This window comes from Saccostrea echinata, unplaced genomic scaffold, assembly GCF_033153115.1.
Source record: "Saccostrea echinata isolate AGI-Se365-2 ecotype Australia unplaced genomic scaffold, CSIRO_AGI_Sech_v1 ptg000022l, whole genome shotgun sequence".
In the NCBI taxonomy this organism is placed as follows: Eukaryota; Metazoa; Mollusca; class Bivalvia; order Ostreida; family Ostreidae; genus Saccostrea; species Saccostrea echinata.
The window spans coordinates 17,205,913-17,231,471 of record NW_026889771.1 but is presented as its reverse complement, the minus strand read 5'-3'; the positions used below and the strand labels follow the sequence as shown (position 1 = coordinate 17,231,471).

The 25,559-nt window shown below is 33.1% G+C and overlaps 1 protein-coding gene across 5 annotated transcripts in view; it reads right to left on the bottom strand.

Annotated features, from left to right (window-relative positions):
* Positions 1 to 3,285: 3,285 nt before the first annotated feature.
* The window catches only part of LOC133190566 (uncharacterized), an 83,550-nt gene continuing 61,276 nt past the window's right edge, over positions 3,286 to 25,559 (bottom strand). For 2 of the 5 annotated variants that reach the window (XM_061326260.1, XM_061326261.1), the window contains exons 9-10: positions 10,995 to 11,041; positions 3,289 to 4,102 (exon numbers count right to left, since the gene is read on the bottom strand). In XM_061326260.1, the coding sequence (XP_061182244.1) occupies positions 4,087 to 4,102; positions 10,995 to 11,041 (63 nt within the window). In that variant the 3' untranslated portion in view covers positions 3,289 to 4,086. Of the gene's footprint in view, positions 4,103 to 10,994; positions 11,042 to 25,559 lie in introns of all 5 variants that reach the window. The other 3 variants (XM_061326265.1, XM_061326263.1, XM_061326264.1) reach the window with 3 other exon arrangements.

Here is a 25,559-nt window from a genome sequence, read left to right as displayed (position 1 = left end):
TTAAGGGTTACATCGCTAGTTTTAGCGTAAATGAGAGCCCTTGGGCCAATCATACTCTGTGACAAATTTGACGAAAATTTGCTGAAGGGTTCTTGAAATATGGTCCATATTCTAAAAAGTTTACGCACACCGCACAAATGGTCATAGCATTAGCTCTTTGAGCCTTTGGCTCAGAAGAGCTAAAAAAATCCTATCCAACCACAAACCAAGAGAGATTCTTTTTATCATGTTTTACACTTAGCAGTTTCTGTTTTATACTGTTTTATATATGCAAAAACACAATATTTGACTTGATCAAATCATTGCAAAATCCATTGTGTCGTCACAACCGTGGATATGAAAACAATATCCTATGAGCTATATCCACTGTATAAAGGACTAAACATGTGATAAACTATTATATTCAGTCAAATGCAAAAAACATAGGTAATCAAAGATTACCAAGCTCACCTCAACGAAGGTTATCTATAAGTAAGGCAAATCTCACATCATATTTTTTCTAGTTAGTGTTCATCTCAAGATCAATATCCATACAAGTTTGGTTTTAGAAGGATTTATAGTAACTTGGAAATAGACCTGCTCAAAAAACTTTAAACCTGTTTACTAATCAAGAAAATTTTGGTCAGTTCCAACATCCAAAGCAAGTCTTGAAGTTTTCATCCTTAGATGCACCATCCATGCAAGTTTAATCATAACATGCCATAATATTATATAGCTATTCCAAAAACATAACCCTGGTCACTCATCTGGAAAATGTAGGTCAGATTCAGAATCCAAAACAAGTCTGAAAGTGTCCATCCTAAGAAACATCATCCATGCTAATTTGATTAAAATATGGCTAAAATTCACTCATCTGGAAAATCTAGGTCAGATCCAGCATCCGAAGCAAGTGTGGTAGTGTCCATTCCTAGATGCATCATCCATGCACGTTTGGTTCAGGTAGGGCTTATAGTTACTTGGGATCGGAACTGCTCCAAAAACTTTAACCTGGTCACTCATCTGGAAAATCCAGGTCAAACCCAGCATCTGAAGCAAGTGTGGTAATGTCCATCCCTAAATGCATCATCCATGCAAGTTTGGTCCAGGTAGGGCTTATAGTTACTTGGGAATGTATCTGCTCCAAAAACTTTAACATGGTCACTCATCTGGAAAATCTAGGTCAGATCCAGCATCCGAAGCAAGTGTGGTTGTGTCCATCCTTAGATGCATCATCCATGCAAGTTTCGATCAGGTAGGGCTTATAGTTACTTGGGAATGGACCTGCTTCAAAAACTTTAAGCTAGTCACTCATCTGGAAAATCTAGGTCAGATCCAGCATCCGAAGCAAGTGTGGTAGTGTCCATCCCTAGATGCATCATCCATGCAAGTTTGGTCCAGGTAGGGCTTATAGTTACTTGGGAATGGACTTGCTCCTAAAAATTTAACCGGGACGCCGACGCCAACGCTGGGGTATAGCATAAGCTCATCTCGACTTCGTCGAGGTGAGCTAATTACAAAATAAAGCTAGCTATTTTTACCCTTAAATCTGTTTGGGCGCATTAACCAACAAAGTTTGATATAATTCCTGGACTCACAGGGTCAGTGATAATTATCTAAACATACATGTATTTGAAATGAAAGCCATAAAGCTTAAAAGAAGTTCACTCGTTTGTAACAAACCAAGATGCAATAACCATGAACATCATTGGATGGATCCTTGAACTCATATATATCAATTTAAAAGGAATTAAAATGAATAGCTTAAAAGGGTCATTGTGACACCTTAAACAATTTGAACCTACAGTACATGATGCTGGAATATTAAAGTAAATTCTGCCCTTGCTGCTTTATAAGAGAGACTTTTTGAAGATTTCCCCAATAACTAGTGCCAAAGGCCACGATTTACACAATTTAAAACTCTGACCCTTAAATTCTGTTTTTGAGCAAAAAACACATCTTTATATATATTGTAAATTATATAGTTAGTGTCTGAGTTTGAGTGCAACATATTACTTGTGGCATCTGAGGACAAGATTTTACCTGAAGCCAAAGACCTTCACCCCTATTGTTGCCCATACTTATCCCAGGGGGAACATTATTTGAACAAGTCTGAATCATATGCAGATTTTTGCATATCAGTATGAATGTGTCCTTTAAAGCAGAACATTAAAAATAAAGGCTACATGATAACATTTTGACCCCCCCCCCCCCTTTGTGATCCTTCCTTAGCCCTCCAGGCCATGATTTGTCAACTACAACTATACAGGAATTTTTCCATAAATGTATAATAAATGTGGGCATATTCTTGTTGATTTTTTCAATAGTTACATTGCATTCATATGTTAAACTCTGACACCCCCCCCCCATTTGAGGGTATTAGAAACACAAAATTCTTCTAATGTATGATCTTTTGAGGAGGGGTTAATTTTAAATTAATGAAATTTTCCTATACTGTAAACCAACTATTATTCACGTCATCTTTCATTCGCAATTCATCAGTTTGAAATCAATCCGCAACAACTAATTTTCACGACAGAAAATATTTTCTATAAATATAAAGCAAAATAAATGGTTTGCGGCAATTAATATTCGAGTTAAAGTAGGTCGTGAAACTAGCAGATATTTCTCACATGCAAATACATGTAAAAGCTGGTTTACAGTATTCATGGAGTATGTACTACAAAAATGATAGATACTTAGGATGTAGGCAGATAATAACCAATAATAATAATGATAATAATAAAAAAAGCAAATTTTCATGTTTAAAATTTTAAAAGAATATACAATATACATATGTACTTTTTTACTTTTTCTTTTAAAGTTTATAACCTACTGCAAAGAGCTCCAATTTATCGTAACACCATAATGATAATATATATCTACTTACACTGTATAAATTGACAGATCCTTAAAAAAAAATCAAATTTTAATTTTGGTTATTAAAATAATTTTTGTGTCTGATAGGAAAAACTTCAATAAGTATATAATTACATGTATCATATAAAATATTCTTTTCATTTTAAAATAGAATGGAACAAACAAAATGTCTAGGAAAAGAAATGGACAGAGGAATAAATAAGTTATGTGTTCTGGATAAAAAAAATACAAGTATATGTTAGCCAAACCATGAGGCATGAACCCCTTCATCAAAATCACAATTGCATTGAAGTCATATTGCTCATTTATAAATATATGAACAGTTTGTCTGGTAGAATGCATTACATGTACTAATATTTTTTTTTTTAATTTCAAAACATATCTTTAAATCTTTTACTTGCAAAAATATAGTACATTATAAGATATTAAAAAGAATTAAAATTGTTTCCTTTTTAAATATCTGTATAATTTCTTTTATAAATCATATACATGTATCAATTTTTTCAATAGCATCTTGTTTTTGCAAGATATAAACTTTGCTTTTCATGGGGTCATGAAGTACCTTCAAAATGCAACTTGGAAAAACTACACAGAGTATATTTTAAAAAAAATACACAAACACATGCATATTTTCAATCTGAGAAACACTTGGTTCATCAGAAGAGTTCATCCTCATAAAATCTACAAGCTTTATAACTGAGTGTACAAAAACATATAAATATAAAAAACAAATTTCAGGCCCCAAGATCATGAAGAAGACTTAGACTCAAGTCAAACTTTCAATCATCTGTAAGGGATGTCTTAATTGTAAACTGTAATTCTAAATTTGCAGATGAAATACTCAATGACATATATATATATATATATATATCAGATTGTTAAATTATAACATAATTTCATTGCAATAAGCATATTCCGACTTAATCTTGCAATATCTTTCATGATCTGGAGCCAGATAAAATGCCTGTAAACATACGAGTATTTCCTAGGTGTACAGTGATACATGATGGCTCCTCAAAACTGAACTCGGAAGAGGAGCAATCAGGATAACAGTAATTACAAGGTGCATACTGCCTGTTTCATCCACAAGAGGCCTGAGTGATGGCTGTAGGACCGACTTGGTTTAGTGACATTCTTTACAATTTCTGTAGAAGTTGTAGTTATGGGATAATTCTGAACCAGATGTTTCCTTTCCATGTATTTGCTATACTTTGATCTCAAGGAGAGCTGCTATCTGAATGTAGGGCTAAAAGAAACAGGAGAAATGAAAAACCATCACTAGAGAGATCACTGAACTTAACTTCCAATTCTCTTCATATTAAAGGCTTATGGACCACAATCCTCACCCAAGTCACATTGCCCCCAAAGGCCAAAGATCAGGGGACACATGTTTGTCCTGACTGTCCTTGTGATCTGTTTGAAAAAACTTTTTATATTTGACTGTGGCCATGGCTTTTGAACATTACAGGTAATTTCATTAAATAAAGAATGCATATTCAATTACAGTTGAATCTCATTACCTCGAACACGATGGGACTGAGAAAAAACTTCGAGATATCCAATATTCGAGGGCAAAATACTTAAAGAGTGAGTAGTTAAGACTTCCAAATCACTTCGACATATCCATGGTATTCAAGATATCGGTGTTTGAGATACCGAAGTAGTAATGTCCTTTAAAAAATACTCAGGTCAACAAGAGGCCCATGAGCCACATCGCTCACCTGAGTAACTTAGGCCATGCTGTTCTTTACCAGATTTCCCCCCTTTTAATATACCTATTGTGGCCCCGCCCTACCCCCGGGGGTCATGATTTGAACAATTTAGAATCTACACTACCTCAGGATGCTTCCATATAAGTTTCAGTATTTCTGGACCAGTGGTTCTTGAAAAGAAGATTTTTAAAGATTTTTCTTATATATTTTAATGTAAAACTTGCATTCCCTATTGTGTCCCGCCCTACCCCCAGGGGTCATGATTTGAACAATGGATGCTTCCACTTAAGTTTCAGCTTTTCTGGCCCAGAGGTTCTTGAGAAGAAGATTTTTAAAGATTTTTTCCAATATATTTCAATGTAAAACTTGGATTCCCTATTGTGGGTCCGCCCTACCCCCAGGGGTCATGATTTGAAAAATTTAGAATCTACGCTACCCCAGGATGCTTCCATATAAGTTTCAGTTTTTCTGGCCAAGTTGTTCTTGAGAAGAAGATTTGTAAAAATTTTCCTTATATATTTCAATGTAAAACTTGGATTCCCTATTGTGGCCCCGCCCTACCCCCGGGGGTCATGATTTGAACAATTTAGAATCTACACTACCTCAGGATGCTTCCATATAAGTTTCAGTATTTCTGGACCAGTGGTTCTTGAAAAGAAGATTTTAAAAGATTTTTCTTATATATTTCAATGTAAAACTTGCATTCCCTATTGTGTCCCGCCCTACCCCCGGGGGTCATGATTTGAACAATGGATGCTTCCACTTAAGTTTCAGCTTTTCTGGACCAGTGGTTCTTGAGAAGAAGATTTTTTAAGATTTTTCCAATATATTTCAATGTAAAACTTGGATTCCCTATTGTGGCTCCACCCTACCCCCGGGGGTCATGATTTGAACAATTTAGAATCTACGCTACCCCAGAATGCTTCCATATAAGTTTCAGTTTTTCTGGCCAAGTTGTTCTTGAGAAGAAGATTTGTAAAGATTTTCCTTATATATTTCAATGTAAAACTTGGATTCCCTATTGTGGCCCCTCCCTACCCCCGGGGGTCATGATTTGAACAATTTAGAATCTACACTACCTCAGGATGCTTCCATATAAGTTTCAGTATTTCTGGACCAGTGGTTCTTGAGAAGAGGATTTGTAAAGATTTTTCTTATATATTTCAATGTAAAACTTGGATTCCCTATTGTGGCCCCGCCCTACCCCCGGGGGTCATGATTTGAACAATTTAGAATCTACACTATCCCAGGATGCTTCCACATAAGTTTCAGCTTTTCTGGCCCAGTGGTTCTTGAAAAGAAGATTTTTTAATGACCCCACCCTATTTTTGTCTTTTCTTGATTATCTCCCCTTGTAAGGGGACTTGGCCCTTTATTTTAACAATTTACACTCCCCTTCACCCAAGGATACTTTGTACCAAGTTTGGTTAAAATTGGCCCAGTGGTTCTTGAGAAGAAGTTGAAAATGTGAAAAGTTTACAGACGGATGGACGGACGATGGACAACGGGTGATCAGAAAAGCTCACTTGAGCTTTCAGCTCAGGTGAGCTAAAAACCTGTTTTTATCTTTTAATATTTACATTTTCAAATGTCTAAGTCTGAGATAAAACAAAATTTGGTGAAAAGTGGGAAAATGTCATTTAAATAACAGTTCAATACAAATTTTGAAAAGTCTGGGCTTCTTACAAAAGCCAGTCAGTATCACTTATCATGGCCCTGCTGTTACTTAGAAAAGATTTTTAATGATTTCTTTCTTACAATGTTTCTGTGTTAAACTTTGATTCCTAACTGTGGCCATCTTTACCCCTGTAGGGCCATGATCTGGACAAACTTGAATATGCATAACCCTAGAAATCTGCATATTTATTTTTGACTACCCAGTAATAATGGAACTCTTTTATGCCCTTGTAACCAAAGATTCGGGGGCACACAAGTTCTTGCTCTGTCCATCTGTCCTTGAAATTTCAAACCTAGCCCATGACTTTTGATTGCTTGAAACTATGGCTTTCATATTTTACATGTGTATTTCTTGTGACAAGTCCTTTCTTTAGGTACCAACATATTTCACCTCTTGACCTTGGCCTTGGACCCACTTTTGCAAAAATGTACCAAACTTTAACCTTGGCCATGACTTTTGAACAGTTGGTGCTAGGGCTTTCGAAAGATAAATGTGAATTCACTGTGTCAAGGCCTTTCCTTATGTATAAATATATTTGACCTTTTGACCTTGACCTTAGAGTTTGATTCACTTTTAAAAAACTTTAACCTTGGCCATAACTTTTGAACATTAAAGATAAATAACACAAACATTTTTTCTTTTGAATTCAAATATCTTTGCTAAAATAGGTGCCTCTTTCACTTCAGAAGTGATATTTGTTTAGTTGAACAGCTTAATGTTTTGCCAAGCCACATAATTTGATAAAAAGTGAGAAAATACAACTTAACAGTTTCATATATTTTTTGAAAAATTTAAGAAACTTGTAAAATTTTCTTACAGCAAAGTTTCTGGGGACATTTTCAAGAGTGTATATTTACATTTTGCACAATTAAAATTTCTTAATTATATTTCCAGTGAAAGAAATATTGAAAAAATACCAGTGTAACTCTTCTGTGTGGGAGATAAGAAAATTTGTTTGTGGTATGTATCTTTAAAACTAGGGCATTCATATTTCACATGTGTATTCCTTGAGACAAGACCTTCCTTCAGATACTAAAAATTTTGACCTTTTTGAGCTTGACCTAGGAGATTGACCAACTTTTGAAAAACTTTAACCTTGGTCAAAACAGTTCATATTTCATGTGTGTATTTTTGTGACAAGACTTTTCCCTGTGTACCATTAATCTTGACCCTTTAACCTTGACCTTGGAGTCCGATACATTTTAAAAAAAAACTTTAACCTTCGTAACTTTTGAATGATTTGTGCTTGAGCTTTCATATTTCACAGGTATATTCATTAAGGCAAGTCCTTATTTTAGGTACAAACATCTTCTGATCTCTTGAGCTTAAGCTTTGAGTTTGACTTGCATTTGAGAAACTTTAAACTTTGCCGTAAGCTGTTATGTGGGGGCATCAGTGTTTCATGAACACATCTTGTTAGCTCTACTGGTCAGAGACCAGAAGAGCTTATGCGATGGTAAGATGTTCTTCATCTGTCCGTCTGTCTGTCTGTCCATTTGTAAACAATTTTTCAAAATACTACTTCTCCTACAGTTTTGGTCTGATTTCAATATACCTTGGCACCCAAGTAGACCACATTAAGATACATAATTCTATGTATCGGTTTTTGATTTCGATGAACTATGTTGCTAGTAACTAAAAATAAAAATTTCTGTGAAATACTTTCAAAACGCTACTCCTCCTACAGTTTTTGTCTGATTTCAATATAACTTGGCACACAAGTAGACTGCACTAAGATACATAATTTTTTTTATTGGTTTTTAATTTTGATAATCAGTGTTGCCATCGTTACTAAAAATATAAATTTCTGTGAAATCCTTTCAAAACATTACTCCTCCTACAGTTTTGGTCTGATTTTATTATTACTTGGCAAGCACGTAGACTACACTGAGATACATAATTGTCTTTATTGTTTTTTTTTTAATTTAATGATGTTGCCATGGTTACTAAAATCAAAATTGTTGTGAAACCTAGAAAGTATCTCTATGTTTGAATTAAACTTCACACCCAAACTTAAAGAAATAAAAGCACTCATATGTTCATGGTCACGCAGAATTTTATCAACTGTAGGAAGGATTACTGTGGTTAGATCATTGATTCTTCCAAAAATTACACATTTGTTAATTAGTTTACCAACTCCCCCAAAAGAAATATTAAAAGAAATTTAAATTATTTTTTATCGGTATGTATGGAACTTTAAAACTCCAAGAGTTGCAAAAAGTGATATTATTCAAAGCTACGAAAATGGAGGTTTCCAAATGATTTGTCTTGAAACTTTTGCTAAAAGTTTGAAAGTTACATGGGTTCGCCGCTTTTATGATGATACATGTAAATCCGGCTGGAAACACTTGATAATTGAAACTTTGCTTTAATGTATCACAGATAACAGTTTTTAGACCTTTTTTTGCAAAAGCTTATATATTAAAACCAGTACAAATATTTTTTGGATTGATGTTTTTTCAGCTTTTTTAGAATTAAGAAAGTGTATCGAGACTCACTGTATTTTGAGTCCTGTGTGGTTTAATGAATCAATATGTATTAATAGCAAAAGTGTATTTTATAAACAATGGTTTGAAGAAGGTGTTTATTACATATTAGATTTTTACAATTACACTGGAGAATTAATGTGTTATGAAGAGTTCTGTAATCAGTACAATTTCTATCCACCATTTACCTTGTATTACGGGATTATAAATAGTATAAACAAACTAGAACTTTATTACAATACAGAGTATATTGTTAATAACTTACCTTTTTACCCACAATTTTTACAAATAATAAGAAAAAGTAAAAAGGGTTCAAAGGATTACTACAATGTATTTTTGAATCATAGTTGGAAAAAACCTAAATGTGAACTGAAATGGGAAAAAGAGTTTAATCTAGATGTGAACAGTAATTGGTGGAAGACTAAATATAGTCTTATTTTTAAAGTTACAAATGACATGCAAATTAGATGGTTCCAATACCACATTACGCACAGAAATCTTGCAACAAACACATTTTTAAACAAGATTGGGATTGTAGAATCAGAATTGTGTACTTTTTGTAATGTACATCCAGAAACACTGGGACATTACTTCGAGAATGTGAATATGTAAGTGAGATCTGGGAAAAAATTCAAGATTGGATAAAAGAACTATCTGGAATTGATATTGCAATGAATAAATTGGACATTATTATTGGAAAATATGATAAGTATTATAACATTGCAAATCTGATAACATGTATTGTAAAGAAGCACATATACCGAAAAAGATGTTTAAAACAAATTCCTTCATTTGAAGGAGCTAAAAATGAAATTTTGTATTATTATAAATATGAGAAATATATTTACAAGAAAAAACTGTGATATTGAGAAATTTGACAGAAAATGGAACTGTCTACCATTAGAACAAGTCCTGAATAATTGTTCTGTTTGAGCTGAACCCCCTGCTGCTCAAACTACTTATTATTGAAACAATGATTTTTTTTGTATAATTTAAATAATTAAGCTTGCATATACATGTCTTGTATGACTGAGGTGTGACTGTTTTTTTCTTTCTTCTTTTTTTTTTTGTAGGCCTATATAAAAATTCACCTGTCACAAGATGTATGTTTAGTATAAGAACTTTGTCAAATTAGTTTGCAGAATCCAAGGCTCCCCAACCTTGGCTGTAAACTTATTGATTATCATATTCATGTGATGGGGTAATAAAAATAAAAAAAAAAATTTAAAAAAAAATTGTGAAATTATTTCAAAAAGCTACCTCTCCTATATCTTTATTCTGATTGCAATAAATCTTGTCACAAAAAGAGATTAAACCAAGGATCATTTTTCTATTTATTGTTGTAGCAAAGCTTCAATTCCAAATGCTACTTTTCTCTTTCTGTTATGAGTTCAATCCAGTAGAGCTACAGTCTTGTAACTTCATTTCCATGTTGATGTTTGATCTTTTCTTGTGGCCCCACCCTACCTTTGGGTACTGATATGACTATCCATGACCTTTGATGTTCTTCTTCAGAAAATTTTGAAATATTTGTCCTATATATACTTATGCAAATATTTTCCCCTAAAGTGGTCCAACCCTATCCCCAGGGGTCAAGATTTTGTATAAATTTGAACCTCCTTTAACTGAGGTCACTTAATGCAAATTTCATATTTCTGACCCACTGGTTCTTGAAAAGAAGATTTTCAAAAGACCGAAATATATCACAATTTCCCATTTCTTAATAACTTTCCCTCGAAGTAGAGAATGGGTATAAGTAGAAAATATAAAAAAGTTAACAGATGGTCAGAGAAATGACATATAACATGACCAGAAAAGCTCTTTTCAACTTTTGTTCAAGTGAGCTAAAAACTCAAAAACCTGTAAATAATTATTTTCTGAATAAAGTGTCCTTTCATTTCTTTGTTTGGAAAGATAATGAAAAAAGCTCTCTTTAAGGGTATAGACACAATTGAATTGAAAGGGCAAGAATGGGTAGTAATTAAACACCTCTAAAATTTGTAGTTTTAACAATTTTCAGATATAATAAGTTTACAGACAGGCTCTTGTAATATACTGATCTGAAATGATCTCACAACATGGAAGTCATTACATTGTACAAAAAATTTGAAAGATCTTAACTTCAAAATTGTGTCTATGCTCCTTTTTAAAAATTCTGTCAAAATTAGCATTGCAATCCCTTCAAGCATGACTCAAATGTGAAGATATCATAATGATTACAATGAACCAGATTTACAGAACAAAGATAGCTGAAGAATTTACCTTGGCAAAGGTGAGGTAGTACTGGAAACTTTTTTTCTGACAAGGCCCTAAAAAAATGAAATTCATATTATAATGTTCTTGTTGATAAACACTTTATTTGGGTAAACTTTAAGACTTGTGCAAAGGCCATAAATAAATAATTTTCATCAGCCGATATCTGGTGAAAAAAATTTTGTTAAAGGGTTTTTATCACACTTTTAAATTTCTTAAAAATAATTTTGTTTCATATAACTATCATTTTACCATTTAATTAGGTTGAAAACAGTCATAATTAGATGAAAAATGCCAATAATCTACTGTCTAAGAAATAAAAAATCTCCACTAATTAGATAGAGAGTCACATGGTACTGAAACATCATAGGTGTCAATTCTTGAGTAGCTAATTGTAAGGATAAATACAATGAATAGGTTTGGTGTTGAATAAATCAACCAAAATCTGCAGGTAGTTGGAACTATGTTATTGACAGTATTCCTTTGGAAGAACATCTTTTAAGCATGAACCTCTATCATAAAGAAATAACCAAGTAAATTTGCCAACAAATAGTATGAAACCAAAGAAGGAGCTGATGACAACTCATGATATCGTATGAATGGAACGATTTACATTTTGACTTTGTAAGTATTTCAAGCTATGAGAAATTTAAGTTTCCCCTTTATTTAGTGTCTAAATTATTAATGTTCAAATGATTGCAAAGTCTACGGCACATAAAAAGATGTTCCTGAATCCTCTCTAGTGAACTCTGTGCTGATTCAAATACATTTGTACCACTATATTTACACTGTACTTACTGTCAATGATCCAATTATCATTATTTTTTTTATTTGTCATGTTTACAAGACACAAGAATGGATTTTGTTTTGTAAAAACAGTAAGTTCTCTGCTTGACTAGGATTGACACCTATGACATCAGAGCAATAGCAATTAAAATATGCATATTAAGAAATTCAAACATGTAAATGCTAAAGCACTAAAATCCTAATTTTCTAGCAAAAATGGATGGTTTTACTGGCTTGTCAATTTAATATATAAATCAAAAGACCCAAGGACCTAAAATCACTCTTCTGATAAATTGTACAATTCTATCACTTCTGCTCAAAGCTTCTTGGTATCATAAACATTTAGACAAGAGGCCCAAGGGCCTTATTGGTCACCTGAGTATAATACAACAATTTAGAGATCAATAGAGTATAAAATAAACTGAAAGATGAAGCTTTGTTGCCCAAAAGCAAGAGAATTAGGATGATCATGATCAACAAAATAATTAGTCTAGTATTCAGTAACAACTCATAAATTAAGTTCTGATCTGTCCCCCATTTATCACTATCACCATGCAGACTATTAACAATGTACTTGTGCTTCTGTACTATCTTTTAACTTTTAACCATGCAAAATTCGTTGCTAAGATTGGGTTAATGCTACTATCTTGAGGAAAAACAATAAAATTCATGATTGGCACATATACATCCTTAGGACCTTGCAACACCAACAACATAAGAAAAATCGGGATTAATTGTTACCTTGCAGTGTAACCATGGAAACAACGTACCAGTTGTTTAAAGTGATACTTTTTTGTTGCTTTAGGAATTTACTTACCCTTTAATCAAGAAACATATTATTTGACTCACCTTGAATAGTACTTATCTGGTAGAACTAAAGTTGAATATCATATATTGATAAAGTTTGATGAAAAATACAACACTGTTGCTATGGTTACCAAGAAAGGAAAATGTTCAATTTTGTTAACTTTATATCAATATTAAACCCCATGTGCCAGCTTTTTGCATCCAAACAGAGATTGGGTGGTAGTCAAAATTGAAAGTCAAGTTAATTGTTCATAAATATCAATCATAAAAGTTTTGGGAATCTACATACAAGAGTAGGTATCCAAGGAAACAGAATATTTTTCAGATTTTTATGTATATTTTTTTGGCTTATTTCCATAGCAATGCTCTATTTAGACAATTGAATTAGAATTTTTTGAAATCTGAAAATTAGGGTCACACCAACACCTTTAAAAATTGATCATCAGTTATGTAGAAATATGCTTTTTAAAAAGATGGGATAAAATTAAAACACTAAGAGAGTAAATTTAAAATACCTTCATGGTATTAAAACCATGGCAACTGTTGATATCCTATAAGAAATATCATATTTCGCCCTTGGTATTTGTTACAAGGATCTTTTGTCTATTATTTGCTTGCATTTCAACCTATAATTGTTTTTATTCTTAAGTGTATAACTCTATAAAATTAAACGAACAAAATTATTACTTTTGAATACTTTGTTTCCATAGTAACGTATAGTGTTGTACCGATAATCAGAAAACATCGATTGTCGATGAAAAAATGCTACCGATTCTGATGATCGATTATAATTTTTCATAATCGATCATCGGAAACATACTTCTAATGCAATTATCCATTTCTGGTTTAAATTTTATTTCTTCTTAATGAAAGAAAATGGCGTCTGCATCTGATACTAGCCAACTAGCATGAAGCAGAGGTGATTAAGAACCGAAAGGTGCATATATAGGGCCTAAAAAAATTTGTTTGTTTCCTGTAACCCGATCGACCCATTCAATTTACCCCCGGGTGGATTTTTTTCTGCCAAATCTGTGTTTGCTCTTTGGTTTGATCAATCAGCTGATTCTCTTTATTCAAAAAAATATTAATTGTATCTTTTATTTGAAATATAAAATATGCAACTTAGTCAACATTTACCTTAAATATAAAGAGTAATCAATTCCCCCCCACAACTTTTTGAGGTTCGTTTTCTGCTGCTAGGCAGCCATGTTGGGTGTCCACTGTAAATATAACACCTGGATAATTTAGTCCCGAGATGTCTGACCCCATTATTCATAACAAAAAAAAAAAAAAAAATTCCCGACCTCTCGACCCTTCATTTTTGGGAATGTTACAGGAAACAAACAAACAAAAATTTTTTTAGGCTTCGAAAGTGTAAAAGAAGCAAAACAACAAAGAAAATAATATATTATAGGCCTATATTTTATATATTCATGTTCAAGAAATAATATGAAATAATTGTAATTGTATGCTTTTTGTATACAAAACTATGAAATCCGATTATAATCGGTAAAATCGCATCGGAAGCAGTAACCGATTCCAACCGATGATCGATTATGAAAATTAACCGATGTCCCATCACTAGTAATGTATGATAAAGTTGATTTACCAAACATGTTTATCATGCATTTAAGACATCAGGCCTTCAACTTCCAAAAACAGTCATTGCTACTTGTTTGCTTTGCTGCAAACGTTAACTATGGGACTCTAAACAAATGAAAAATGCCATTTTTCAAACTTTAGGACATGTTGCTATTGTAACCATGACATGTAGCAACCAATTTTTGCCTGATTTGAGTTTACGGTATCAAAGACTTTTATCACAGAGAGTTTGGAGAAATTCTGAGACTATGTGTGCCACAGCTCCTATATAAAAGTTCAAGTCATTATAGATAATGGCTCTCAAAACTTTTACTCCGTTTGCCTCCGATATGCCCAGGAGCAGAGAAGAATTTCACAGAATCAATCTATTTTTACTACAGATTCAACATAGCCCTAACTTAACACCAGAAACCATGACCCATGGTCATGAAATTCACAAATTTGGAAGAGGTATTCTCATCATCATAACTATGCACTTAGTTGAAGATTTTCAAAAGATCAACACATTTTCACTATATACATATCAATTTATCAATAGAGCCCCTCCCCCAAACACCAGAACCCCTGACCCAGAGACCACAAGTTTTAAAAATTTTGTAAGAAGCACCCTTGTTCATCATAACTATGCACTTTGTTTATCTGCTCAACGCTAAGGAGCACACAGAATTATTTAATACAATTAAAGCATTTTCACTATATAATTAATAGAGCCATACCCTTACACCAGAACATTTGACTCTGGGGCCATGAAACTCACAATTCTGGAAGACACATTCTTACTCATCTTAACTATACACTTAGTTTTTTTCTTTTTAACCAGGAGCAGAAAAGAATATTTTCAAAGAAGTTATGCTTTTTCACTAGAGCCCCCCCCCCCCCCCCCCCTCTTTCACAAGAACCCAGACCCGGGGCCATAAGTTTCACAAATTTGGAAAAGGCATCAATGATTATCATAACCATGCACTTAATTTGTTTAAAAAATATCCAGGAGCAGAGAAGAAGATTTTCAAAGAATTAAAGCATTTTCACAATATAATCAATAGAGCCCCGCCCTAACATCAGAACCCCTGACCCATGGGCCATGAATTTCACAATTTTGGAAAAGGCATCAATGCTTATCATAACCATGCACTTAGTTTGTTTAAATGATATCCAGGAGCAGAGAAGAAGATTTTCAAAGAATTAATGCATTTTCACTATACAGTACAATTCGTTTATTATCATAGTTTATTTGTCAGGCCAAAACTTTATAATAAGCGACTTTTATAATAACCATAGTCGGCTGAAATTCTTGTCGGACGGCTGACGATACGACGTTTGTGTAAATTATTGGATGTATTATACATCTTACGTTACATATGATTTCGATTTTTTAGGTTTATTTGAAATACAAGTTAATTGACATATCATTTCACAATATTTACTTACTGTTTCAACTTTTTATTATAAATAAATTCACTTAAATAAAGCTTAATACGCTTCAAACTCAATCTTCTAGATCCCTTGGCATCCATCTTGTTTATTTTGATCTACTTTCATTTTTAATTTATGGTCAATTCAAATTACCAATGTTTCGTTTCGTTTTTTTTTTTTTTGTTTTGTTTTTTTTGTTTTTTTGTTTTTTTTTTTTTGGTCGCATATTAAATAAATTAACACAGCAGCAAAGCATGCATTCAAATTGTTTCTTTTATTCATCCAAAGTAGACATAAAAAAAATTACCTATTTACACTTAATGTCGCCGTATAATTAAAATTAATTGATACACTGATGAGCATATGCATTCAAAGCCGCTTGGACAGACTGGTGAAAGAGTTAATTTCACTTAATTATTTCTTAATTAATCAGGTAGTTTTGTAAATGTAATTAACTATGAACATTGATCCAGACACCAAGCGTAAGAAAGCTTGGGTTAATATTGACACTAAATTTAGTTTCAACACATTTGGTAAAACGTATTTATTACGAACGTACAATTCAAGATTAACATAAGAAGAAAATAAGTTATGAAAAAAAAGAGTTCGTGTTATCCTGTCATGTACTTCATGAAATAAACAGACTCCCTGTCAATCGCTCAGGTAAGTGCACTGAAGTGTGACTAATCTCCCCAGTCTTTCACTATCGGCAAATTTCAAAGTGAAAATCAAGCCATTGTGTATAGACAAGCGACAGTGCATGAACCACAGGTGTAGATAGGTGTTATCTTTTGTTTTGTTGATTGTCCCAAGAGTGAAAAGGTGTGAAAAAAGTATTACGGACGGACATTTTCTATTATAGTAAGCGAAGTATATACATTTACCTATGATAATAACAGACAAAATTTATAATGAATTATTAAGAAATGGTTTTGTGTTTCAGATATCTATGATAAAAAAAGAAGTATGATATAAAACCGGTATGATAAAAAACGAATTGTACTGTATAATCAATAGAGCCCCGCCCAAACACCAGAACCCCTGACCCAGGGGCCATGAATTTCACAATTTTGGAAAAGGCATCAATGCTTATTATAATTATGCACTTAGTTTGTTTAAATAATACCAAGGAGCAGAAAGGAAGATTCTTAAAGAATTAATGCATTTTCACTATATATTCAATACAGCCCCACTCTAACACCAGAACCCCTGACCAAGGGGCCATGAAATTCAAAATTTTGAAAGAAGCAGTCTTGCTCATCATAACAATGTACTTAGTTAGTTAGTTTAATACCCAGAAGTCAAGAAGATGATATTCAAAGAATGCATTTTCACTATATAAGCAATAGAGCCCCGCCCTTACACTAGAGCCCCTGACCCAGGGGCCATGAAATTCAAAATTTTGGAAGAGACACCCTTCCACATCATATCTATGTACTTAGTTTGTTTAATATCCAGGAGCAGAAAAGACGATTTTCAAAAAAATAATGCATTTTCACTATATGATCTATATAGCCCAGCCCTAGTACCAGAACACCTGACCCTGGGGCCATGAATTTCACAATTTAGGTAGAGGACTTGATGCTTATTTACAATCATGATAACATTTTGACTGTAAGATGTCCAGGAGTAAAGAAGATTTTTAAAGATAGCACTAATTTTGATGGTTTTAGCCCTACCCCTCAGGCCCCAGCAGTGCAGGGACCATGAAATTCACAAATTTTGTTCCCCTTTACCATAAGTGCTATATGCTCAAATTGGCTGAAATTGGTTCAGCGGTTTCAGAGAAGAAGCGGAAATGTTCAAATGTTAAAGCACGACGGACGACGATGATTCCAAGCTTCTTATCCAAAGTATTTGGATAGAGCCTTGTCTGAAAAGTTGGTCATTCTGACCTACTTTTTTAATTGACATAATATAATCTGAGGACGCAAATGAGTTAAACTAACAAATATGATGATTCTAAGCCTCTTTGTATCTTAAATACTGAAATAAAAATTAGAAATTCCAAAATGGAATCAAGGTGACCTACTTTTTGGTTATACTTCGAGAACCTAAGAGAACAACTGGCAAAGTTTGATGATTCTAAGTCTGTTATTATTTGAGATATTTAGATATATAGCCAAGAAATATTATAAGTAGATCATGATAACCAACTATTTGGTTGAAACACTCCCAGGAACCAAGATGCATCAACTGCCAAAGTTTGATGACTCCTAGCCTTTCATTGTCAGAAATAATTAAATAAAGCCATGAAATATTAAAAGTAAGTTACAGTGACCTATTTTTTGCTTGACACACTCCAAAGAACCAAGAAGCCTCAAATGACAAAGTTTGATGATTTTGAGACACTGAGTATCTGAAATATTTAAACATAGCTTATCCTAACTATGTACTTAGTTAGTTCATTTAATACCCAGACGCAGAGAAGAAGATTTTCAGAATTAATGCATTTTTGCGATATAATCAAAGAAGCTCCGCCCTAACACCAGAACATCTGACCCAGGGGCCATGAAATTCACAACTTTGGAAGAGGTACCCTTCCTCATCATAACTATGTATTTAGTTAGTTTGTTTAATACCCAGGAGAAGAGAAGATGATTTTCAAAGAAATAATGCATGTCCACTATATGATCTATATAGCCAGGCCCTAGTACCAGAACCCCTGACCCTGGGGCCATGAATTTCACAATTTTGGTAGAGGGTGTAATGCTTATTACAATCATGCCAACAGTTTGACTGCTTGATGTCCAGGAGTAAAGAAGAAGATTTTTAAAGACTGCATTAATTTTGGTGGTTTTAGCCCCACTCCTCAGGCCCCAAGGGGGACAGGGACCATGAAGTTTAAAATTTTGTACCCCTTCACCCATAGATACTATAAGCCAAAATTGGTTGAAATTAGTTTAGCAGTTCCAGAGAAGAAGTTGAAAATTTTCAAATGTTAATGCACGACACATAAAGCACGATGGAGGATGCACAACCACAGACAAAAACGGATAGCAATAGGTCACCTGAGTGACGCAGGTGACCTAAAAATTAGTATAATGATAAAAATCCTTTAATGAATGAAGGAATTGCTTCATATATACTGTAGACATAATTTGTTTTGTTGTGGATTAAATTTGGATTAAATTTAGTTATTTTTGTGTATGGGAGAAAGCAACATAATTAATTCAGACACAAGTTACTTTATTTTTTAACATAACAATATTATTCAATATTTCAATAGACTGTGTTCCATAAATCATTTTACCAGTACCCTCACTCGTGTAAATATAAAGCTGCTTTGTGTATAATGTATCTGTATTTTTTATCACAAAACTGGTGCAAATAAAATACATGAAAATTGAAATAAAAGGTAGCTTCTAAAAATGGTACAGTTACTTAACAATATCAAATTTGATAATAAAAAAACATCAAACAGTTGAAACAAGTAGACAGTTTCTACCAAGCCTTAAGATTAACCTGATGTGTTAATGCTGTTCCTAGCCCAGCTTGAGCTATACCGAAATATAGCCATAAATGCTGGGGTTTTTTCATACCAAAAAAATCTTGAGTTTATAACTGCTTGTATTCAACACCTGCCTTATTTTTGTCATATAACTACACCTGAACTAGACTAACTATAGGTTTAGTTATGTTCTACTGCATCTGAGATTTTGATTTAAAATCTGCTAATATTATTTTCTACAAGACTTAATTCTGTGCTTGATTCTGAAACAACTTATGTTAGCTTTAAAACCCTCTACACACTGCTCACTACTGAGTTCTTGATTTTGGTATTTTTATGAAGCTAGAGTTATCTACCCTTTGACTTTAAAACCCATATCACTCACCTAACTACTTTGGTTAGAGAAAAGCAGAAATCAGTTAGTACTGAAGAGTTTAAATATTTGAATGGTACCACCCTTTCCCCAGGGAGGTGACTTTAACAACTTGCTTCCATATAAATACAGTGTATATGTATATTCCTAATATGTAAAGATATTTTATGGCTCCACCCTACCTCCAGGCATCATCTACACTACCTGAGAATGCTTCATTGATTTAAACAAACTTAAATTCACACTATCTGAGGATGCTTCTGAAATAATTTGACTAATTATCTACCCAGGATTTGCAGTAATTGAGAATATATTTAAAGATTTTTTCTAATTATTCCTATGTTAAACTTTGATCCCTTGTTTTGGTCATTTCCTACCCCCAGGGTCATGTTATGATCAGAACTGAATTAACAGTAAGCTATGAAACTTTATCAAAAGTATTTTTTTTTTTGCCTAGTGGCTTTTGAGAAGAAGACTTTTGAAAGATGACATTAAAATTTCACTAATTCTTAATTATCTCTACCTGAAAGAAACAAAACTTCATCCCCCTTATGCAGGAATGCTTTGTGGCAAGATTGGTTGAAATTTGTCCAATGTTTCTGGAGAAAAAGTGAAAATATGAAAAGTTTATGATGACAACAATGACCACAATGACAGACAATGGACAAAGTTTGATCAGAAAAGCTTACTTGGAACTTCAGCTCAGGTGATTAAAAATGAAATCTACATTTACAAAACAACTGAAATAAATTCAAACGATTCTACTATTTTTATAGGCCAAGATAAATCAATCAAATCAACAAATTAAACACTTTATTTGCATATATTTTCCCAACACAGATTAATAACAGTGATTTCTGGTCATCAATACTTTATCATCTTTGAACATTTTTTCCCGAGGATGAATACCTGTGTTGAATAATTTGAAATACTAAAGCTCAATATGATATAATTTTCAAAATATCCAAAAAAATATCTTCCTTTAATTTGTGTATAGAGGGTCCCTAAAAAACAAGTTTACAATGTACAAGGATTGTTCGCTATATAATGTGTATTGTACAATATCTCAAAAGCATTCGCCTCAAATAGTGAAATGAACATTACATCCCTTCAAAGTATTCTTTGCAGTCTGAAATACATAATTTCAATCTCTGAATCCACTTCTGAAATGCATCATTAGGTAGACCTCTGATGCACTGACTTGGCTGAGCCAAGGGCTTGTCGGGACTTGAAACGACGACCAGATAAGAACTTTCTGAGTATTGGAAAAATGAATCGCATGGGGATCTGGAGAGTATGGTGAGTGTGGCAAGATGGTAACCTTCTCTGACTTAAACAAGAGGCCCAAGAGCCTTGACGGTCACCTGAGTACAATACAACAACCTAGAGGATCCATAAACTGATAAATGAAGCTTTGTTGCCCAAAAGCAAGAAAAATAGTATGATTAGCATCAACAAAATAATTGGTAATAATTGGTCTAGTATCTATCTATCTTTTCAAATACATTGTTTACAGTGATTAATTATCAAAGGTGAATGGCAAAGGGGAATAACTTTGCGCAGCAGAATACAAGTTAATAGAGCCCTGGCCATGGACCAGAACACTTGACTAAATGGTCCAGGTGTTCAAAATTCTGGTAAAAATACCTTTGCATATTATAACTTTTACTCTGTTTGCCTCGAAAATGCCCAGAAGCATAGAAGATTTTCAAAGAAATGTTATTAAATAAATAAAGCCCCAACCTTACACCAGAACATCTGACCCAGGGGCCATGAACTCACAATTCTGGAAGAAGTACTCTTGCTCATCATAACTATACACTTGTTTCTTTGCTTTATAACCAGTAGGCATTCTTCCTTATCATAACCATGCACTTCACAATTTTGGAAGAAACAACCATGCTCATCATAACTATGTACTTAGTTTATTTAATATCCAGGAGCAGAGAAGAAGATTTTCAAAGAATAAATGCAATTTTACTATATAATCAATAGAGCCCAACCCTAACACCTGAACCCCTGACCAAGGGGCCATAAAATTTGAAATTTCTGAAAAGACAACCATGCTTATCATAACTATGTTCTTAGTTACTTTATTTAATACCCAGGAGCAGAGAAAAAGATTTTCAAGAATTAATGCATTTTCACCATATAGTCAATAGAGTCCCACCCTAACACCTGAACCCCTTACCCAGGGGCCATGGAATTCATAATTTTGGAAGAGGCACTATTGCTCACCATAATTATGTACTTAGTTACTTTTTTTAATATCCAGGAGCAGAGAAGAAGATTTTCACAGAATTAATGCATTTTCACTATATAACCATTTAGAGCCCCACCTTAACACCAGAACCCCTGACCCAGGGGCCATGAAATTCACAATTTTAGAAGAGGCACTCTTCCTCATCATAACTGTGTACTAAGTTCATCCACTTAATATCCAGGAGCAGAGGAGAAAATTTTCAAAGAATTAATGCATTTTCACTACATAATCATTAGAGCCCCACCCTAACACCACAAGCCCTGACCAAGGGGCCATGAATTTCACAAGTTTGGAAAAGGCACTCTTCCTCATCATAACTGTGTACTTAGGTCAGCGGCTTAATACCCAGGAGCAGAGAAGATGATTTTTAAAGAATTAATGCATTTTCACTATATAATCATTCGAGCCCCGCCCTAACACCAGAACCCCTGACCCAGGGGCCATGAAATTCACAATTTTGGAAGAGGCACTCTTCCTCATCATAACTATGTACTTAGTTTATCGGCTGAATACCCAGGAGCAGAGAAGAAGATTTTTAAAGAATTAATGCATTTTCACGATATAATCATTAGAGCCCCACCCTAGCACCAGAACCCCTGACCCTGGGGCCATGAATTTCACAATTTTGGTAGAGAGCTTAATGCTTATTACAATGATGCCAACAGTTTGACTGCTTGATGTCCAGGAGTAAAGAAGAAGATTTTTAAACATTGCATTAATTTTGATGGTTTTAGCCCCACCCCTCAGGCCCCAGGGGGGCAGGGGCTAAGAATTTCACAATTTTTACTCCCCTTCACCCATAGATGCTATTTGCCAAAATTGGTTGAAATTGGTTCCAGAGAAGAAGCTAAAAAGTGTTCAAAAGTTTACGACCGATAGACGACATACGGTGATGGACGAAAACAGATAGCAATAGGTCACCCGAGTGACTCAGGTGACCTAAAAATTGCCTCACAAGCTCAGATGCATGCGATGGAGCCTTGTCATTAAGTAGATGAACATGCCTAAATCCAGCCACATGGCGTCATTTATGATATTTCTCAAGCTTTTTTAGTACATCTCGGTAATACTGACCTGTAACACTTTTGCACCGGACTTTGTATGGCTATACCATCACATGAGAAGAATATGCAATAAAAAACCTTCTCAGTGCTTATGAATCTTTTGGCAACTACAGGCCTTCTTAACTGTGTTTAGTTAGCCATACTTTGTTTCCAATTTTTCTTACTGGTTCGAAATAGTGAACCCATGTTTCATCACTAAGTACTAAATTTATATAAGCTCTAATTTCTTCAATATTCTCAACCCCTTTCCCAACCATTTTTACAACAGTGGTCAATGACTGGCTCTATTGAGATGACTATAAGTTTAAAACTATGTGGAACTAAGGCTCATTTTATACTGTTGGAAAGGTATTGAATAGAGCTATTCAAGAGTATCATCATCCACGAAAGTGTGCAAAGCGTTATCACGTTCAAAGTGGTACAATACACATTACATATCAAACAGCCCTCATAAATGCTACTTGATAATACTATTACTAATTTTAATTGGGAGATCAACAGGTGGGCATTCAGTGGTTATTTACAGAAGAAATAAGGACAACTATAATAGATAGTTTTCATATGACGTATTTTCTCTCCAAGTTATTTCCCTTGGCCGCCATCTTGGTGGTCAACCTGGTAATTTTTCCTCTTTGTCCTACCAAATCTAAGAGGATGTAGCAGAAATATTTGGGGAAAAATCTTTATAGAATTAAAATAATGAAATAAAGGAGGCTTTAACAAATGTATATGGGTGAATAAAAAAAAATGACCACCAAACTGAATTTTTTTGGCAAAATTCAACTACTTATAACATATTTTTCACTTATATCATTATATTGCAAATGCATTCTAGTTTAAAATCCTGAAGTGGCAATGGAATAGACAATTGGATTAAAAAGTTTCAGAATTTTTATTAGTAAAATTTCTTTTCAAAAAAAGAAAATATCATTACACCTTGAAAGACTTTCTAAAATACATAATCACAAGAAATTATAGTTTTTTATGCTTCAAAATGGTAAAAGGGGTATTAATGATTAAATCTAGACCTTGAATGAGTATCTTCTCTTGTACATGTGACAAAAAATTGGCTTTTTGATTGTTATTTTACATTATTTTTTCAATTCTGGTTTGAAAAGTTTTAATATGAAAAAAATATGAAGCAATAAAATTCCCCAAAGTTCACTTTTTTGTCCATTCAAGTCAATTCTTTAAATCTAGGCCAAAAAAGAATTGTTATATACGAGTTCTCTTACAAAAAATACTAGATTTTGAAGTGACCCTATGTTACATTATTGTGAAGCACTTCTGACATGTTTTAAAAATTATAACACACAATAACCCATTCTTACTTTGTAAATCAATTTGTGGTGTTGATATTTTTCATCGTTTACAGCAGGTTTTTCATATTTTGAAGACCTTAAAACATGATTATTTGCAAAGTGTAACATATATAAATTGTATTTAAAATATATGTGAAATGATGAAAACTTTTCCCTGAATTGACTGTAAAATTTCTGTAATTTGTTGATAGACATAGTGTTTTGAACATCAAATAGTATCAAGCATTTTTTTTTCAACTTATTTTTTAGTAAAGATAGTTAAAAAGCATCGGTAATTATGGACCAGTTTTGTTGCACTCCTGACTGCAGTAAAGTTTAAAATTAAAACCATAGAACACAAAAATTCATAAAGTGTTGGCAACATCAAGTGGTAATGAAATTGTGCAATACTTATAGTCCAATACTTCATAACTAAACAGATGAAAGTATTTAAAATTCACATTTTATCTGGAATTATACCCTATTTTATGCCAATAAAACTAGCTTAAATGTATATTTAGAAGATAAAATATATTTTAAAGCATATTTTCCTTTAGAAGACAAACACAGTAACCCACCAGAAAAATTCTACTCATCATTTTTTCTTTATTTTTATTCTTATTGGATGATTCATAATTCTAACATATTTGTTGCACTCCTGACCAAAAGCATCGGGGCCTTTAAAGTAGAATTGTGAAGTGAAAATTACATAAGAACTTGTTCTGTTGTTTCAGTGAAGTTGAGGAGGAATTACTTGAATTTAATGACAATGTTTTAGTGTGTTTATTTTTAATGTTCATTAAAAAATCACAAAAAAGATAAAAACACATCTGAATTGATAAAATTGAAAAAGGAAGGATTTTAATAATAAAACTGTCAATAATTTAGCATTAAATTATACAAAAAGATCATTATTAATTAATGAATACTTCTAAGCATGAATAGAAGTCTTTTCGACACACAACTTGAATCTTTAAAAAAATGTGTTGCACTCCTGACCATAGAAATATGGATCTGAAGCACAGACAGATCCTGTAATTGATAGATCTATTTGGTAAAAATGTTCTTAGTGTCTTTATTTTCCAAAATAAAAATCAGAAAGTCATATAATGATAATAGTTTTTTCATGCTTGGGAGCAAAACATCAAATTTTGCACTCCTGACATTTTTGGGTATGCACATATACTTGACTCTCATTAATGCTGCTTGTGATTTATATTACATTTTTAAGTTTTAAATTGTATATCAGTTATTATTTTACACTTCCAAAATTCTTTTTTGTCTTAATTTTCTATGAGAATTTTACAATTGATGTTTTTTTTGGCAACATTACATTTTTTCTGTTGCACTCCTGACATGGTATAACATTTTTTTAAACATCAGCCATGACCACAACTTGAGTAAACAAAAGTTATGACAGTCCACATTTAAAGCTCAATACTTTGAATATTATCAGGAAAGTCTTTATTTTCAACATGAAGCATTATTTTTTATTTCACAGATCTCCAAAAAAT